Source organism: Panthera onca, chromosome D4 (assembly GCF_046562875.1).
Source record: "Panthera onca isolate mPanOnc1 chromosome D4, mPanOnc1 haplotype 2, whole genome shotgun sequence".
In the NCBI taxonomy this organism is placed as follows: Eukaryota; Metazoa; Chordata; class Mammalia; order Carnivora; family Felidae; genus Panthera; species Panthera onca.
Window position 1 is genome coordinate 66,546,887 of NC_138351.1, and position 16,566 is coordinate 66,563,452.

The 16,566-nt window shown below is 34.7% G+C and overlaps 1 protein-coding gene across 1 annotated transcript; it reads right to left on the minus strand.

Annotated features, from left to right (window-relative positions):
* Positions 1–15,419: 15,419 nt before the first annotated feature.
* On the minus strand, positions 15,420–16,566 carry LOC132676179 (olfactory receptor 13C4). The gene has a single exon (XM_060628329.3). It carries the CDS (start codon positions 16,374–16,376, stop codon positions 15,420–15,422), a length of 957 nt encoding a protein of 318 aa, XP_060484312.3. The 5' UTR covers positions 16,377–16,566.

Genomic DNA, 16,566 nt, shown 5'->3' on the forward strand with positions numbered 1-16,566 from the left:
CCTAGCTAGGCAGGCTCCCTCCCACAGAAGACCAGTTAAAATTCCTACTCACACCACATCTCCTGACTGGGGAATTTTGCAGAGCCTCAGTTCTGGTGCACGACAAAAGACTATAGTAATATACATGGGAAAACTATAAGGCTATCAGGAGATTTTTCAGCAGAAACTTTTCAGGCCAGAAGGAAGAGGCATGATATATTCAAACTGCTGAATGGGAAAAGTCCACAGTCCAGAATACTCTATCCATCAAGGTTATCATTCAGAACAGAAGGAGAGATAAAGAGTTTTCTAAACAAACAAAATCTAAAGGAGTTCATGCCCATTAAACCAGCTGGGTAAGAAATATGAAAGGGGACTCTTAAAGAAGAAAGCAGAGACCAAAAGCCACAGTATGAGGTAGGAAAAACAAAACCAGTAAAAATGAATATTTCTGTAAAAAATAAATCAAGGAACTCTGAAAATAAAAGCATGTAAAAAATGATAACACATACCTAAAACATGGGAGAAGTAAATAATGGGTTCAAACTTAAACAACCATAAACTTAATATAGATAACTGTATGCAGAAGGCATTATATACGAACCTAATGGTAACCATATATCAAAAACCACTAATAAATATGCAAAGAATAAAAAGAAAGAAATCCAAATATATCACTAAAGAAAATCAACAAACCATGACAGAGAGAAAGATAAGAAAGGATCAGAGAAAATCTTCAGAAATAACTACAAAACAAGTAATAAAATGGCAATAAATACATATTTATCAGTAATTACTTTGAATGAAAAAGGTCTAAACACTCTAATCAAAAGACATAGGGTGACACGATGGATAAAAAGAACAGGACCTATCTATATGCTGCCCACAACAGGCTCATTTTAGACCTAAAGATATCTGTGGGTTGAAAGTGAGGGGTTGGATGCAAATGGGGATCATCTCTCTCTGTCTCTCTTTATCTATCTATCATGCAAATGGATGTCAAAAAAACCCAGAGTAGCAATACTTATATTGGACAAAATAGACTTTAAAACAAAGACTGTAACAAGAGACAAAGAAGGACACTAAATAATAATAAAGGGAATCATCCAAAAAGAAGATACAACAATTGTAAATATTTATGCACCCAACATAGAACCCTGAAATACATAAAACTGTTAATAAACATAAAATAACTAATCATAATAATACAGTAATAGTAGGGAAGTTTAATACCCTGCTTACATTTATGGACAGATCACCTACACAGAAAATCAACATGGAAACAATGGCTCTGAATGACGCACTGGAATAACTGGATTTAACAGATATATTCATACATTCTATCCTAAAAGAGAAGACTACACATTATTCTCAAGTGCACATGAAACAATCTCAAGAAAAGATCACATATTAGGCCACAAAACAAGCTTCAACAAATTCAAGAAGGTCAAAGTGATACCAATAATTTTTTCTAACGAAAATTCTATGAAACTAGAAGTCAACCACAAGTAAAAATGTGTAAAGACCATAAATACATGGAGGTTACATAAAATGCTACTAAACAATGAATAGGTCAACCAGGAAATCAAAAAAGAAGTAAAAAAGTTTATGGAAACAAATGAAAATGAAACAAAATGGTCCAAAATCTTTGGGATGCAGCAAAATGGTTCTAAATGGTCATAGCAATGCAAGCCTACACCAAGAAGTTAGTGTAAATTTCAAATAAACAACCTAAACTTACACCTAAAGGAACTAGAAAAAGAACAACAGACAAAACATAAAACCAGAAGAAGGAATGACATATACAGATAAGAGCAGAAATAAATGATATAGAAACTTAAAAAATAATAGAACAGATCAATAAAACCAGGAGATGGTTTTCTTGGAAAAAATCAATGAAATTGATACATCTCTAGCCAGATTTATCAGGAAAATGTAAGAAAGGACTCAAATAAAATCACAAATGAAAGAGGAGAAACAATAACCAATACCACCACAAAAATATAAATAAAAACTAGACAACCTAACAGAAATGGATAAATTCCTAGAAACGTATAAATTACCAAAACTGAAAGAGGAAGAAATAGAAAATTTGAACAGATAACCAGCAAAGAAATTGAATCAATAATCAAAAACTCCCAGGAAACAAAAATCCAGGACCAGATGGCTTCACAGGTGAATGCTATCAAACATTTAAAGAAGAGTTAGTGTGTATTCTTCTCAAACTATTCAAAAAAATAGAAAAGGAAATAAAATTTCCAGATGCATTCTCTGAGGCCAGTATCACTCTGATACCAAAACTAGATAAAGAGACCACACAAAAAAAGTCAACTGCTGGCCAATATCCTTGATGAATATAGACGCAAAAATCCTTAACAAAATATTAGCAAAGCAAATCCAACAATACTTTTAAAAAATGCTTCACCACAATCAAGTGGGATTTATTACTGGATTGCAGGGTGGTTAATTATTCACAAACTAATTAATATGATATATCACATCAATAAGAGAAAAGATACAAACTATATGGTCATGTCAATAGACACAGAAAAAGCATCTGATAAAGTACTATATCCATTCATGATAAAAACCCTCAACAAAGCAGGTTTAGAGGGAACATACCTCACCATAATAAAAGCCACTATGAAAAACCCACAGCTAACATCATCTTCAATGGAGAAAAAATTAAAGTTTTTCCCCTAAGTTCAGGAAGAAGACAAGAACATCCACTCTCACCACTTTTCTTCAACATAGTACTGGAAGTCTTAGCCACAGCAATCAGAAAACAAAAAGAAAAAAAAAAGCATTGAAATCATTCAGGAAGAAGTAAAACTTTCACTATTTGCAGAGGAGATGACTCTATGTATAGAATAATCAAAAGCTTCCACCAAATAACTGCTAGAACTGATAAATAAATTCAATAAAGTTGCAGGATATAAAATCAATATGAAGAAATTTGTTGCCTTTGTATACACCAATAATGAAGAAAGACAAAGAGAAATTAAGAAAGCAATCCCATTTACAACTGCACCAAAATAATAAGATATCTAGGAATAAACTTAACCAAAGACCTGAAAGTGAAAGACCTGTATTCTAAAAACTATAAGACATCAAGAAAGAAATTAAAGAAGACAAAAAGAAATGGAAATTCCATGCTCATGAACTGGAAGTAGAAATATTGTTAAAATGTCTAAACTACCCAAAGCAATCTACACATTTAATGCAATCCTTATCAAAATACCAACAGCATTGTTCACAGAACTAAAACAAACTCTCCTAAAATTTGTATGGAACCACAAAAAACCCTAAATAGTCAAAGCAACCTTGGAAAAGAAAAGCAAAGGTGGAGGCATCACAATTATGGACTCTAAGTTATATTACAAAGCTGTAGTAATCAAAACGGTATGGTACTGGCTCAAAAGTAGACATATAGATCAATAGAACAGAATAGAAAATCCAGAAATAAATCCACAACTATAAGATCAGTTAATCTTCAAGAAAGGAGAAAAGGATATCCAATGGGAAAAGGTAGTCTCTTCAACAAATGGTGTTGGGAAAACTGGTCAACAACATGCAAAAGAAAGAAACTGAACTTTTCTACACCATACACAAAAATAAATTCAAAATGTACTAAAGACCTAAATGTGAAACCTGAAACTATAAAAATCCTTGAAGAGAACACAAGTAATAACTTCTTTGACCTGGCTGAAGCAACTTTTTTCTTTCCCTGAAGCAGGGGAAAAAAAGTAAAAATAAACTATTGGGACTTCATCAAAATAACAAGCTTCTTCACAACAAAGGAAACAATCAACAAAACTAAAAAGCAACATAGAAAATGGGAGAAGATATTTGCAAATGACATATCTGATAAAGGACTAGTATCCAAAATAAATGAAGAACTGATATAATTCAACACCTGGAAACAAATAATCCAATTTAAAAATAGGCAGAACACTGGGGCACCTGGGTGGCTCAGTTGGATAAATGACTGACTTCGGCTCAGGTCATGATCTCACAGTCTGTGAGTTCAAGCCCTGTGTCGGGCTCTGCGCTGATAGCTCATAGCCTGGAGCCTGCTTCAGGTTCTGTCTCCCTCTCTTTCTGCCCCTCCCCCACTCGCAATCTGTCTCTCTCTCTCTCAAAAGTAAAATAAAAACATTAAAAAAATAGGCAGAAGGCATGAATAGACATTTCTTCAGAGAAGACATACAGATGGCCAACAGGCACATGAAAAGATGTTCATCACTTATCATCAGAAAAGTGCAAATCAAAACTACAATGAGATATCACCTCACACTTGTCAGAATGGCTACAATCAAAAACACAAGAAACAAAAGGAAGATGCGGAAAAAAAGAAACCCTTGTACACTGTTGGTGGGAATGCAAGCGGGTGCCACCACTGTGGAAAATAGTATGGAGATTCCTCAAAAAGTTAAAAATAGAACTACCCCTACAATCCAGCAATCGCACCACTCTGTATTTACCCAAAGAATACAAAAACACTAATTCAAAGGGGTACATGCACCCCTTTGTTTATAGCAGCATTATTCACAATAGCCAAACTATGGAAGCTGCCCAAATGCCCACTGATTGAGGAATAGATAAAGAAGATGTAGTAATGGAATATTAGCCATTAAAAAGAATGAAATCTTGCTATTTGCAACAACATGGATGGAGCTAGAGAGTATAATGCTCAGTGAAATATGTCAGTTTGAGAAAGAAAAATGGTATATGATTCATTCATATGTGGAATTGAAACAAAGCACATGAGTGGAGGGGAAAAAAGAGATATACATAAGAGAGACAAACCAAGAAACAAACTCTTAACTACAGAGGACAAACTGATGGTTACCAGAGGGGATGGGTGAAATAGGCACTAGGAATTAAGGAGTGCATTTGTTGTGATGAGCACCAGCTGATGTATGGAATTGTTGAATCACTTTATTGTACACCTGAAACCAAGAGAACACTGTGTGCTAACTGGAATCAAAGTAAAAACATAAAAAATAGTTTCTTTATAAATAATAATTGCTTAGAAGTTATCATGGGAAAATATTCAAAAAACATAACACAAAGTATTAAAAGTACATTAAAGATATTGAAATATTCAGGGGAGCCTGGGAGGCTCAGGCGGTTAAGCGTCCAACTTCGACTCAGGTCCTGATCTCGCAGTTTGTGAGTTCAAGCCCTGCATCAGGCTCTGTGCTGAGAGCTCAGAGCCTGGAGCCTGCCTCAGAATCTGTCTCCTCCTCTCCCTGCTCCTCCCCTGCTCATGCTCTGTCTCTCTCTGTCTCTCAATAATAAATAAACATTAAAAATTAAAACAAAAAAAAGATATTGAAATATTTTTAAAATGCAATATATGAAGAAGTGATAATAATCTTGATATATAAAGAATTCTTACAAAAACAAAGGAATCTCCAATTCATTTACTTTGCCCAATTTTCAATTAAAACCCAAGTGGAAAATGGATAATTAAATAATAAATGAAGAAAAATCACAAGCTAAGACATAGAACAGAAAATGAATATATGAAAATATGCTCAATTTGACTGTTATGCAAATAAACATTAATACATTCAGAAATGAAGTGTTATTTTTAAGTGATTAAAAAGTATATACAGACTTCTGGGTTAGTGATTATAATAGTGGCTACTTAAATCCGTATCTCCCTACATATTCTCCAAAAACAATATAGTACAACAGAAGAACAAATAAAACTACCCAAACCCACAGTCTAGACATAAGTAGAAGATAAAATGTATCCATTCACTACACTGTGGTGCATTGAATATAATATTTCAAATAACATAGATAAAAGAATTATTAATAGTAATAGAATAACCTTTTATCTGGGTAGTACTATTTCAGTGGAAATTTCATGGAAAATGTTTCTAAAGATGCTAATATCATATGTGAATAAGTGCAGTGTTACTTCTTTTATTTTTTTTTTTTTATTTTTTTTTTGTTTTTTTTCTTTTTTAATATATGAAATTTACTGTCAAATTGGTTTCCATACAACACCCAGTGCTCATCCCAAAAGGTGCCCTCCTCAATACCCATCACCCACCCTGCCCTCCCTCCCACCCTGCCCTCCCTCCCACCCCCCATCAACCCTCAGTTTGTTCTCAGTTTTTAACAGTCTCTAATGCTTTGGCTCTCTCCCACTCTAACCTCTTTTTTTTTTTTTTTTTTTTTTTTTCCTTCCCCTCCCCCATGGGTTTCTGTTATGTTTCTCAGGATCCACATAAGAGTGAAACCATATGGTATCTGTCTTTCTCTGTATGGCTTATTTCACTTAGCATCACACTCTCCAGTTCCATCCATGTTGCTACAAAAGGCCATATTTCATTTTTTCTCATTGCCACGTAGTATTCCATTGTGTATATAAACCACAATTTCTTTATCCATTCATCAGTTGATGGACATTTAGGCTCTTTCCATAATTTGGCTATTGTTGAGAGTGCCGCTATAAACATTGGGGTACAGGTGCCCCTATGCATCAGTACTCCTGTATCCCTTGGATAAATTCCTAGCAGTGCTATTGCTGGGTCATAGGGTAGGTCTATTTTTAATTTTCTGAGGAACCTCCACACTGCTTTCCAGAGCGGCTGCACCAATTTGCATTCCCACCAACAGTGTTACTTCTTTTAAAGATGTGTCTACAACACTGTTGCATATAAACACTATATAGAATCATATAAATAAAAGATACTTCTAATGATTTTACAAATTTTATATATCTGAATATGTTTTTCCAATAAAAGCATGTTTTTACAAAAAAGAGAAAATACTCAAACATCAAGTTACTTATAAGCATAGAATTTGATATCCAACTTTAGTATCTCTCATGCTCCCACTGAATGTTTTCATAGAGTGAAAACCTGTGTAGAAAAGAGAAGGAAACTAGTGGCAAATTTAAGATTGACCTAAAATCAGGACAGAGCCCTGAATATAAGAGGGACACAAAAGTGTGTATAGGAGCACTGGGTGGTCAGTCACTTAAGTGTCCATCTCTTGATTTCAGCTCAGGTCATGATCTTGCTGTTCATGACATCAATCCCCATGTCAGTCTCCGTACTGATAGTGCAGAGCCTCCTTGGGATTCTCTCTCTCTCTCTCTCTCTCTCTCTCTCTCTCTCTCTCTCTCTTTCTGTCCCTCCCCTGATTGTGCTCTCTCTCTTTCTCTCAAAATAAATAAAATAAACATTTTTTAAAAAGTGTGTAAGTTGAAGTGACTATCTTTTAAAGCTCCAGATTTGGGGGTGAAAGTAAGTTAAAAGGAAGGGAGAGGCACTTTTAGGGGTTTTAGAATTGAAAGAACAAAGAAACAAAAAATAAAGTTGGGTTCATGCTGACCAAAAAAGTTTTAAAATATCAGAGGGCATACAAGTCCTTCCTACTTAGTCAAACAAGATAAAGGAAAAGATAACAGAAGGGTCAGACAGCTGTCAGGACAAAGGATTAACATGGCTTTAGCAAGCTTATTCTGGTAAAAATTTTCCTCTATTTCTGCTGCAGCAGAAGGGGAGGGAAGGAAGAAGCCAAAGCAATCATTTAAGGAAATTCTACTTCACAACACAGACAGACGAGGGCACTCTTGACCTACAAATCTTATAAACTAGTCCAAATCAAGAAATGAATGATGAAAGCAAACTACATTCAAAGCAACTATAAAATTAAATAGAAAATGAGAATCAAAATGTCTCAGCTTATGGAAACCTCTGCCTCTCATTCTCAAAAAAGTAAATAAGGAAGGAAGGAAGGAAGGAAGGAAAGAAAGAAAGAAAGAAAGAAAGAAAGAAAAAAAAAGCAAATTAAAACTGTAACACAACACTACAAATTGATGCCAATATCTTCAAACAAACATTTGAAAGAATCAGAAACTATTTTGAATCAGAAATTCAAAAATTAAAAAGAAATTGACTTTTATTATTTTTTTTAGTATATATGTTGTGGAAGAAAGCACACTAAGCGAAATAAGTCACTCAGAGAAAGAAGACAAACACCATATGACTTCACTCGTATGTGGAATTTAAGAAACAAAACAAATGAGAAAAGTGGGGAGAAAGACACACCAAGAAACAGACTCTTAACTATAGACAACAAAACTGATGGGGAGGTCGGGGGTATGGTGAAATAGGTGATGCAGATTAAGGAGAGCACTTTCTGATGAGCACTGGGTATTGTATGGAATTGTTAAATCACTATATTGTACACCTGCAACTAATACAACATTGTATGTTAACTATACTGGGATTAATGTAAAAATTTTTTGAAAAAGAAATTGACCAAATAATGTATCAGGAAGAAATGAAAAAATAAGTGATTGAATTCAGGAAATAATAAGTAAAATACAAAACCATGTTGGAAATGAAGACTAAATTAAAGGTAGCCAAGGTAAAATAAATTAAAATGCAATTTAATTAAGGGCATTGAAGAAAGACAGGGAAGCAATCTACAAAATGAAAATAAGATAAAGAATGTGTATACAAAAGTGGTTGAAGTGAACAGGCAAAGGAGAAATATTGTTTCTTCAACAAGTATACAAAATTTAAGTCTCTAAAAAAGAAACAAACCAATGAAATAGAATTAATATTTAAAACATAAGTCCAGAAAAACTTTTAGTAAAAAGAAACTGAAAGTGTCCAACAGATACCTGCAAAAATAAGTTCAGCATAATCAACTCTGACATTATTTCAGTAAAGCTATTAGAGTTTAAAGATGAATACAAAATCTTCAAATCTTTAAAACAAAGTGGTTAATTCCTTATAACAGCAAAATAATTCATCCAAAAAGATACTTCTGGGGGAAAAATCATACAATGGAGTTGCATTTTCAAAACACTGAAGAAAAGAAATATGTACCAAGAAATTTATATTCAGTCAAGCTGTGCTTCAAATATTAATGCTATTGAAAGATAGTTTTAAACATATAAGATCCAAGGAATGCTACACTCACAATCTCCTTTTAGAGTTGATGAGAGAATAATCTTCATTCAAAAAAAGATGAATGGGGAAATGGGCAAAAGGATAAATGGAAATCATTTCATATACTTAATTATATATCTGAGAATAAAATATAAGTCGGAATGAGAATGTCAGAATAATATAGTATTATATGTTCTGAAAAAGTAAAAATGATACTTCCACCAGGAAAGTTAAGAAGCAACACCTGCCTCTGGGAATAATAAACTAACTAGAGCCACTCTCGCCATCTCACCATGAACTATTAAAAAACTGGACAAGCTAGATGACATACTGAACAAGCAAGGCAAGACTATGATCCCTGGAAGAAAAGACTAAAATTAAAGGATACTTAAGATTGCTTTTTAGATTATGATTCATGGAGGAGGATCCCAAATAGATCATAGTGGTCTCACTAAATTAAAAAGAGTCAAAAAAGAGTTCAAGGAGTTGGCGCAGCTGGTTTACAGGGAAGAATTCTGGAGGTGAAAAATCTAGGCAAAGAAAAATCTCCAGATATCAGCAGAGACGTTCCATTAAGTCTATTGCTGAATTTTAAGGCACATGTGCAGAATAGTGAAACTCCATGAATCCAAGCAAAGATGGATCAATGGGGAATTATAAGCCAAACCACTCCCAAAGGTTTGGGAGATGTTTGAGTTCCAAGCAAAGAGAGTGGAAAATATTCATTGAATATCCAAACTATTTATTAGAGACCCATGAATTGTCAGCTAGCAGTAGGGCGAAACTAGTTCCAAGACAGGGATTCTCAACTACAGCATTATTGACACTTTGGGATGAATAATTCTTTGCTATAGGATTATGTCCTGGCTATTGTATGTTTAATAACATCCTTTTTTCTACCTAAAATATTTTAGTAGCAGGATACCCCTGTCATTAGGAATATTGTTCCCCTCCCCCCTGCAAGTAATGACAATCCAAACTGTATCCAGACATTGCCTAATGTCTCCTGGGGGAAAATCTTTCACAGTTCTAAAGTAAATCACAATCACTGATCCAGGGTAAATGCAACTCTAGGTCGACCCTCATAAAGTTAAACACTTATTCCAAAGGGGTGAAGGTAACCACAGCTACCTGCCTGCCAGAATATATCTAACACACTTTAAAGGGAGACCCTGAAATCCAGCGTTCAATGATATAAAGGTCAAAATAGCTAGCATACAACTCAAAATTTTAAAAAAATACTAAAAGGCAGTATAATCTGTTCCATAACCAGAAAAAAGATAAAAGCTAATCAATAAAAAGTTTGGGAAATGATAGAGATAATGAAACTAACAGATGAGCTATTATAAATTACCCACAATTTAGAGAAAACCAAGAACATAATAAACCTAAGTGTTATTTAAAAAAAATAACTTCTGGAAATGGAGTACACAATTTGTAAAATAAAAATTCTACTACATGGGGTTAATGGTATATTAGAGAATGAAGATGAAATATAAGTGAACTTGAAGACATAGCAATAAAACTATTAAGAATGAAGTATCTCACTGCTAGGGATAGAAGGTACAAATATTTAAAAAAAGAAAGAGTGAAACTTGGATAGTTGAATTGAATTTTAATGTATCAGTATGAACGAGTGGTTTTATTAAAATAGGTATACATGTAGGTATTTACATACATATATTTCACAGTTGTAATTATTGAGAGGACCTTACAAACAATGATAAACTGATAGCAATGAGTTTTGGTTTCTAAGTATACTCTCCATAAAAGAAACCAGGACTTTTGAGAAAAATGACAGTTTCCAAGAAGTGGGATTGGAAAGTACAAGATGAGGTTGAAACATCTTATTTTACCAGAAAGTAAGAGAAAGTAAGGAAGTGCTCAGAGAATTGTGGGCACAATTTAAAAGAACACAGGAACCAACTTGAAGGGAAGGGATAGGTAAAATTCAGACCAAATTGAGCATTGAAATTAATAACAGTGATAGTGGATTGTAGTGCATTGAATAAAATAAGAAGTTGTAAGTTCAAATGGATTTAAATAAATCAAGGGATAAATAAAAATTTTATTTATAAAGCTATTCCTTTGAGTACAATGCCAATGGATAAATGTAGAAGAAATGATGGTATTAGAAAATCACCAATGACAACCATTATAAAAAGAATTAATTTAGAATTATCAGTTGATGCTAAACCTGGTGGTATGAGTTTTAGAAGAATAGGATATACATATAATATCAATGTTTCTTCTTACAAGAACTTAACAATGAAAAAAGGGGAAAACAGTGATTTTACACAGGAGAAATACACCACACTCCACCTTAACCAGTAACCAATGTTAATATTTCCAGTAATGAATCAACTCAAGTGTCTCCTGATATAACATGCCAAGAAGAAAAAATAAATTTTTGATATTGTTGCCAAAAATGGCATAACTTGAATTTTATCATGAAGAAACAAAGTGTAATTTAAATTTAAATTTAAAGGGAATTCTAAAATACCTGGCCTCTAAATATGTTTACGTCATGAAAACCAAAGATTTATAGATTAAAGGAGATTGAAGAGATATGATACTAAATGCAGCATTTTATTCTAAATTGAATCTTTGACTTGAACAAAAAATTTCAATATGGAGACTGTTTTGGAAATTGGTGAGACTTGAATAAGTTTATCAATTAGATCAGCAGTCAACAAACTTTACTTCCATTGTTCCATTGTGGTAGTGTTTACAAGAATCAGTATGTAGGATAACATTTAATAGAACTACACACACACACACACACACACACACACACACACACACACACGAATACATTGAAAAATTGTGAAAACTGAATAAGCACTGTAGTGTAGTTAATAGTATTGAACCAATGTCATTTTTGTGGTTTTGCTATTATACTACCATAACATGTTACCATTGGGGGAAATAGGGTTAATGGTACATGATACTCTATATACTATTTTTGCAATTTTTTACTTGCATTGCATAAATGTATGTCTATACTTATCTCCACATAAAAAATTTTTTAAACTACGGGCACCTGGGTGGCTCAGTCGGTTAAGTGTCCGACTCTTGGTTTCAGCTCAGGTCATGGTTTGTGAGTTCAAGCTACATTGGGCTTCGTGCTGAAAACCCAGAGCCTGCTTGACATTCTCTCTCTCCCACTCTCTCAGCTCCTCCCCTGCTCACTCTTTCTGTCTCTCTCTCAAAAACAAATAAACTTAAAAAAAATTTAAAAATTTTTAAACTTTATGGACACTTGAGTTGGATATTCATATAATTTTCATGTACCATGGAGCATTAATATTATTTTAATTTTTTTCAACAGTTTAAAAACATAAACATTATTCTTAGCTCATGGACCACACACAAACAGCTGGCAGGCTAAATTTGGTCCAGGGTCATTGTTTGTTGACTGCTAAACTAAATAGTATTATTTTTTCACGTCAATAATTGTATTCTGGTTATCGTAAAACAATGACTTTGAGTGATTTTTAGAATGACAAAATAAAATGTTTAGGGGTAAAGATACATAATATCTGCACCTCCTCTCAAACAGTTCTTTCCATATACATATATAAAATACACACATATATATGAAGAGAGAAATGATAAAGCAAATACGGTAGGATGCTAGTATCTGAAAATTTGGGGTAAAGACTTAAGGAAAATTCCTTGTGTGATTCTTGCAACTTTTCAAAGTTTGAAATTATTTCAAAATAAAAATTATTTACACACACATATATATCCAATATTTGACTAAAAGCCCGGAGGAAGGGGATAAGTGGGTATAGATAATAAAATAATGAACTGCTAATTATTTAAGCTGGGTGATTGGTACCTGAAGTTTCATTAAATATTATCTTTCAGTTTATGAGTGCTTGAAGATTTCCAATATGAGAATTTTATATATGTAAACACACACAGACCAGAGCTGCAACAGTTTGTGAAAACCCTTATGGTGCCATTGATAGCAGATAATATGATCTTGGGGACAGGAGTACAATGTAGTAAGAGAAGGTTTCAAAAAACCGTATCGTCTGGCCCAGTAATTTCATTTTCTAGAATTTATTCTGTGAAACCCAGAGATATGTACACACATTTTTTAAACATGAAATAGCAACTTCAAGGGTACATAGTGCATCAAAAGAAATCAACATGAAAATGATTACTTTAGGACTCCAAATTAGTGAGACAAATAATTAAAATGTTAATAGTGGTCACTTGTAGGAGGTAGCAACAGAGAAAACAGTTTTTATGCTTATTTTTTTTATAGTTTCTGGAATTTTCTAAACTATTATTTGTCACAAAATAATACATTTAAGTCTTTTTGAGATTTCTTAATTTCCTGGGAAGACAGATTAGTTTGGTTGTTTGTTTTTAAACCTGTCATCTTTTTTTTTTTAATGCTTGGGGTTTTTTTTAAGTTTATCTATTTATTTTGAGAGAAAGAGAGAGAGTGGGGGGGGGGGGCAGAGAGAGAGGGAGAGAGAATCCCAAGCAGGTTCCATTCATGGTCAGCATGCAGAGCCTGATGTGGGGCTCAAACTAATGAAACCCTGATATCATAACCTGAGGTGAAATCAAGAGAGGGTCACTTAACCGACTGAGTCACCCAAGCGCCCCAGTCAGATAGTATTAAAACTGTTAACTTTAAGCATTCATCAATATGAGCAGAACTTCTAAACTGAGGTAACACTGTGTCAACTTTATACATACCAATGTAAATTAGAATCAGTTTTTGTAAGTAAAGCAAACAATCTAATATAAACATGCATATGATACACTAGTACCCTTCCTATTGTGGAAAAGGAGGTGCTAAGGAGTTGCCTGGGACAACTAGAAGCAGGACATCGTTGTACATGCAGAAGTGTGCCTAAAACCTTGATGGCAGAGGTCAAAATCTGAAAATAATTAAACCTGGATCAGACTGAAATACAGGGCTCATCCCAGTGGGAGTGGGCAGAGGTTAAAAAGCCTCACCAACAGGGTCTGGTACACGCCTGTCTAAATAGAATCAAAAGCAGCACCCACTATGATCCAAGACAGAGGGAAAGGACCAGCAGCTAGAGGTTTACTGGCAGTGACAATACTCCGACTGGAAACAGACAGGCAGCAAGATTTTAGTGACCAGATGACTAGGTCAAAATCAAGATTTATCTCCAAGATGTAGACTGGCAGAGAGTACAGCTCCAAACTAGGAGGCCTGGGGCTGTATGATGACTCTAAAACCAATAGGAAAGAGAAAATTTAGATAGGAACATCAGGCTGAAAGCAGAGGTCACAATGGTTGGTGATGTGGCCCAATGGTATGCTGTGCTCAACCATGGCAGGAAAGTCTACAGAAAGGGGGGGGAAAACCTGTAATAGGTTTACTGAGGAGTTTCAATTCACTGGAGTATAAAATGAAATGATTTGCTCTTCCCAGACACTAATTTCAGCCCTCTTTCAGAGCCCAAGAAACATTTCACACAAACTGAAAAATTCTGGTTATTTTCACCCCTAAGATAATGAGCTCATTATCCTCCAGGCCATTTCTAGACTAATTCATCAGCTCAGTCTACAGCCTAGAGAGTAGAAGGTCAGCAAGCCTCCACTCATCAAGCTAAACATTAGCTCTCCTTTGCAGGCACCCCCAACCTCAAGAGGCTCTTTTGCAGCATCCTCTTTAATTGGCTTGGACTGGAACAGTCTTCCCAGTCTTTGACAGGGACAGCAGTGAAACACCTCTCAGGACTCACTGAGTTCTTCATGATGTAAAATTTCCTTTGATTCTACCTTTCCCTTTCTTGATGTTTTCTTTACATAGCTATGCAGGGAGAAGGGGCAAGGAAAAGTGGTGACTGATGTTAATAAGACTTAAGAAAGGGATAGCTGATCCTAATAACTGGAAGGTTTTTTTAAAAGGTGCTAGCTAGTGTCTTTTATCTTCAATTTAGAGTCTTCAATTCCTACATTCTGTGTCAAGAGGAAAAGTCAAGCTCAACATCCTCTACAGAGAGAACTACTATGAACTTGGCACTATGCCAGGTGCTTTGTGCAACTTACTGAATCTTTATAATAACACTGGGAACCGTGTTTAATTACTCCCTTTTTGCAAATAAGGAAACTAAAGTTTAGAAAGAATAAATAACTTTCCCAATATTAATTTAAGCACTTTGTGATAGGGTAGAATTTATACTCCCGCTTCTCTATTTCCAAAGCTTGTGTGTGATGTTTTTCACTGTATTGCCACACATGACACCAGAAATACTAATTTCGGATATGACCATGGATGAGATTCTAATGGAATTCATGGTCTTTGTGAAACACGAATCAGACCCTGTTACAACCTGAGTTTACGTCAGACTATTATTCTTAGTAATCATAGCTAAACTTGGCCGGTGAAGACAAAGAATAAAAATCTCTCTTTATATAAACTTGCTTTCCCAAAGAAGGTGCTCAATGGTTGCCCAAAGATGCCATTTCTATTCTTTATACACTAAAGACTCACATTTCCCTTTGGTTTTATTGGTTAACAGTTTTCCAATTCAGCAAATATTTCACAGCAGCTTTTACATCTTTATTTCTCAAGCTATAGATTATAGGATTTAGCATGGGGGTCACTACCCCATAAAACATGGAAATAAGCCCCTCTGTAGCTTGCAAATTGTCATTCTGAAGGTGGTCTTGAGACTTGGGCTTGGCATACATGAAGAAGATGGTACCATAAAATATGATCACCACAGTCAGATGTGCTGAACAGGTGGAAAAGGCTTTGCGTCTCCCTGTGGCTGAGTTCATTCTCAAGATGGTGTAAAGGATGAACATATAGGAGAAAAAAATGACTATCAGTGGAAGAACCAGGAATGCCATATTTGAAACTGCTAGGGTAACATAATTGAGGGTTATATCAGCACAAGCTAGCTTGAGGACAGCTAATATCTCACATAAGAAATGATTGATAATATTATTCCCACAGAAAGGCAACTGCATGGCAAGAGATGTTTGCACAATTGAGTTGATTCCACCAGAGAGCCATGACACAGAAGCCATCAGTACATACACCACCTTGCTCATGATGATGGGGTATCTCAGAGGGTTACAGATGGCTACATAGCGATCAAAAGCCATCATGCCAAGGAGGAAACATTCTGTTGACCCCATTGCAAACCCAAAGAACATCTGCACTGCACATCCAGAGAAGGAAATGTTCCTTTTCTTTGAAATTAAGCTCACCAAAGTTGAGGGAACAGAGGAGGATGTATAGCAGATATCCAGGAAAGACAGGTTGCCCAGGAAGAAGTACATGGGGGTGTGAAGACGAGAATCAAAGATGCTTGCTATGATCAAAACACCATTACCAGTTAGAATCACTAGATACATTACTAGAATTAGAGAAAAAAAAATGATCTCAAGTTTTGGGTAACCAGAGAGTCCTAGAAGAATGAATTCTTTCACAAATGTCTTGTTTATCCTATCCATCTCCCAGCATTCAATGTATCAAAGGAAGAGCTAATAAAATGTTTTCACTCCCAAGCAACAAATGTAACAGATCTTTTGCATAACATTACTCTAGGGTGAAATCGACTGTTTTCTTTTAAGTTCTGTAATCCTCTTCTGTCATCTGTTGTTATCCTTAAAAATATTCATGCTTAGAATGCAATACTAGGAT

What these genes read in the sequence shown, in the direction of transcription:
- LOC132676179 (XM_060628329.3), bottom strand. Translation starts at nt 16,376, where the DNA reads ATGGATAGGATAAACAAGACATTTGTGAAAGAATTCATTCTTCTAGGA.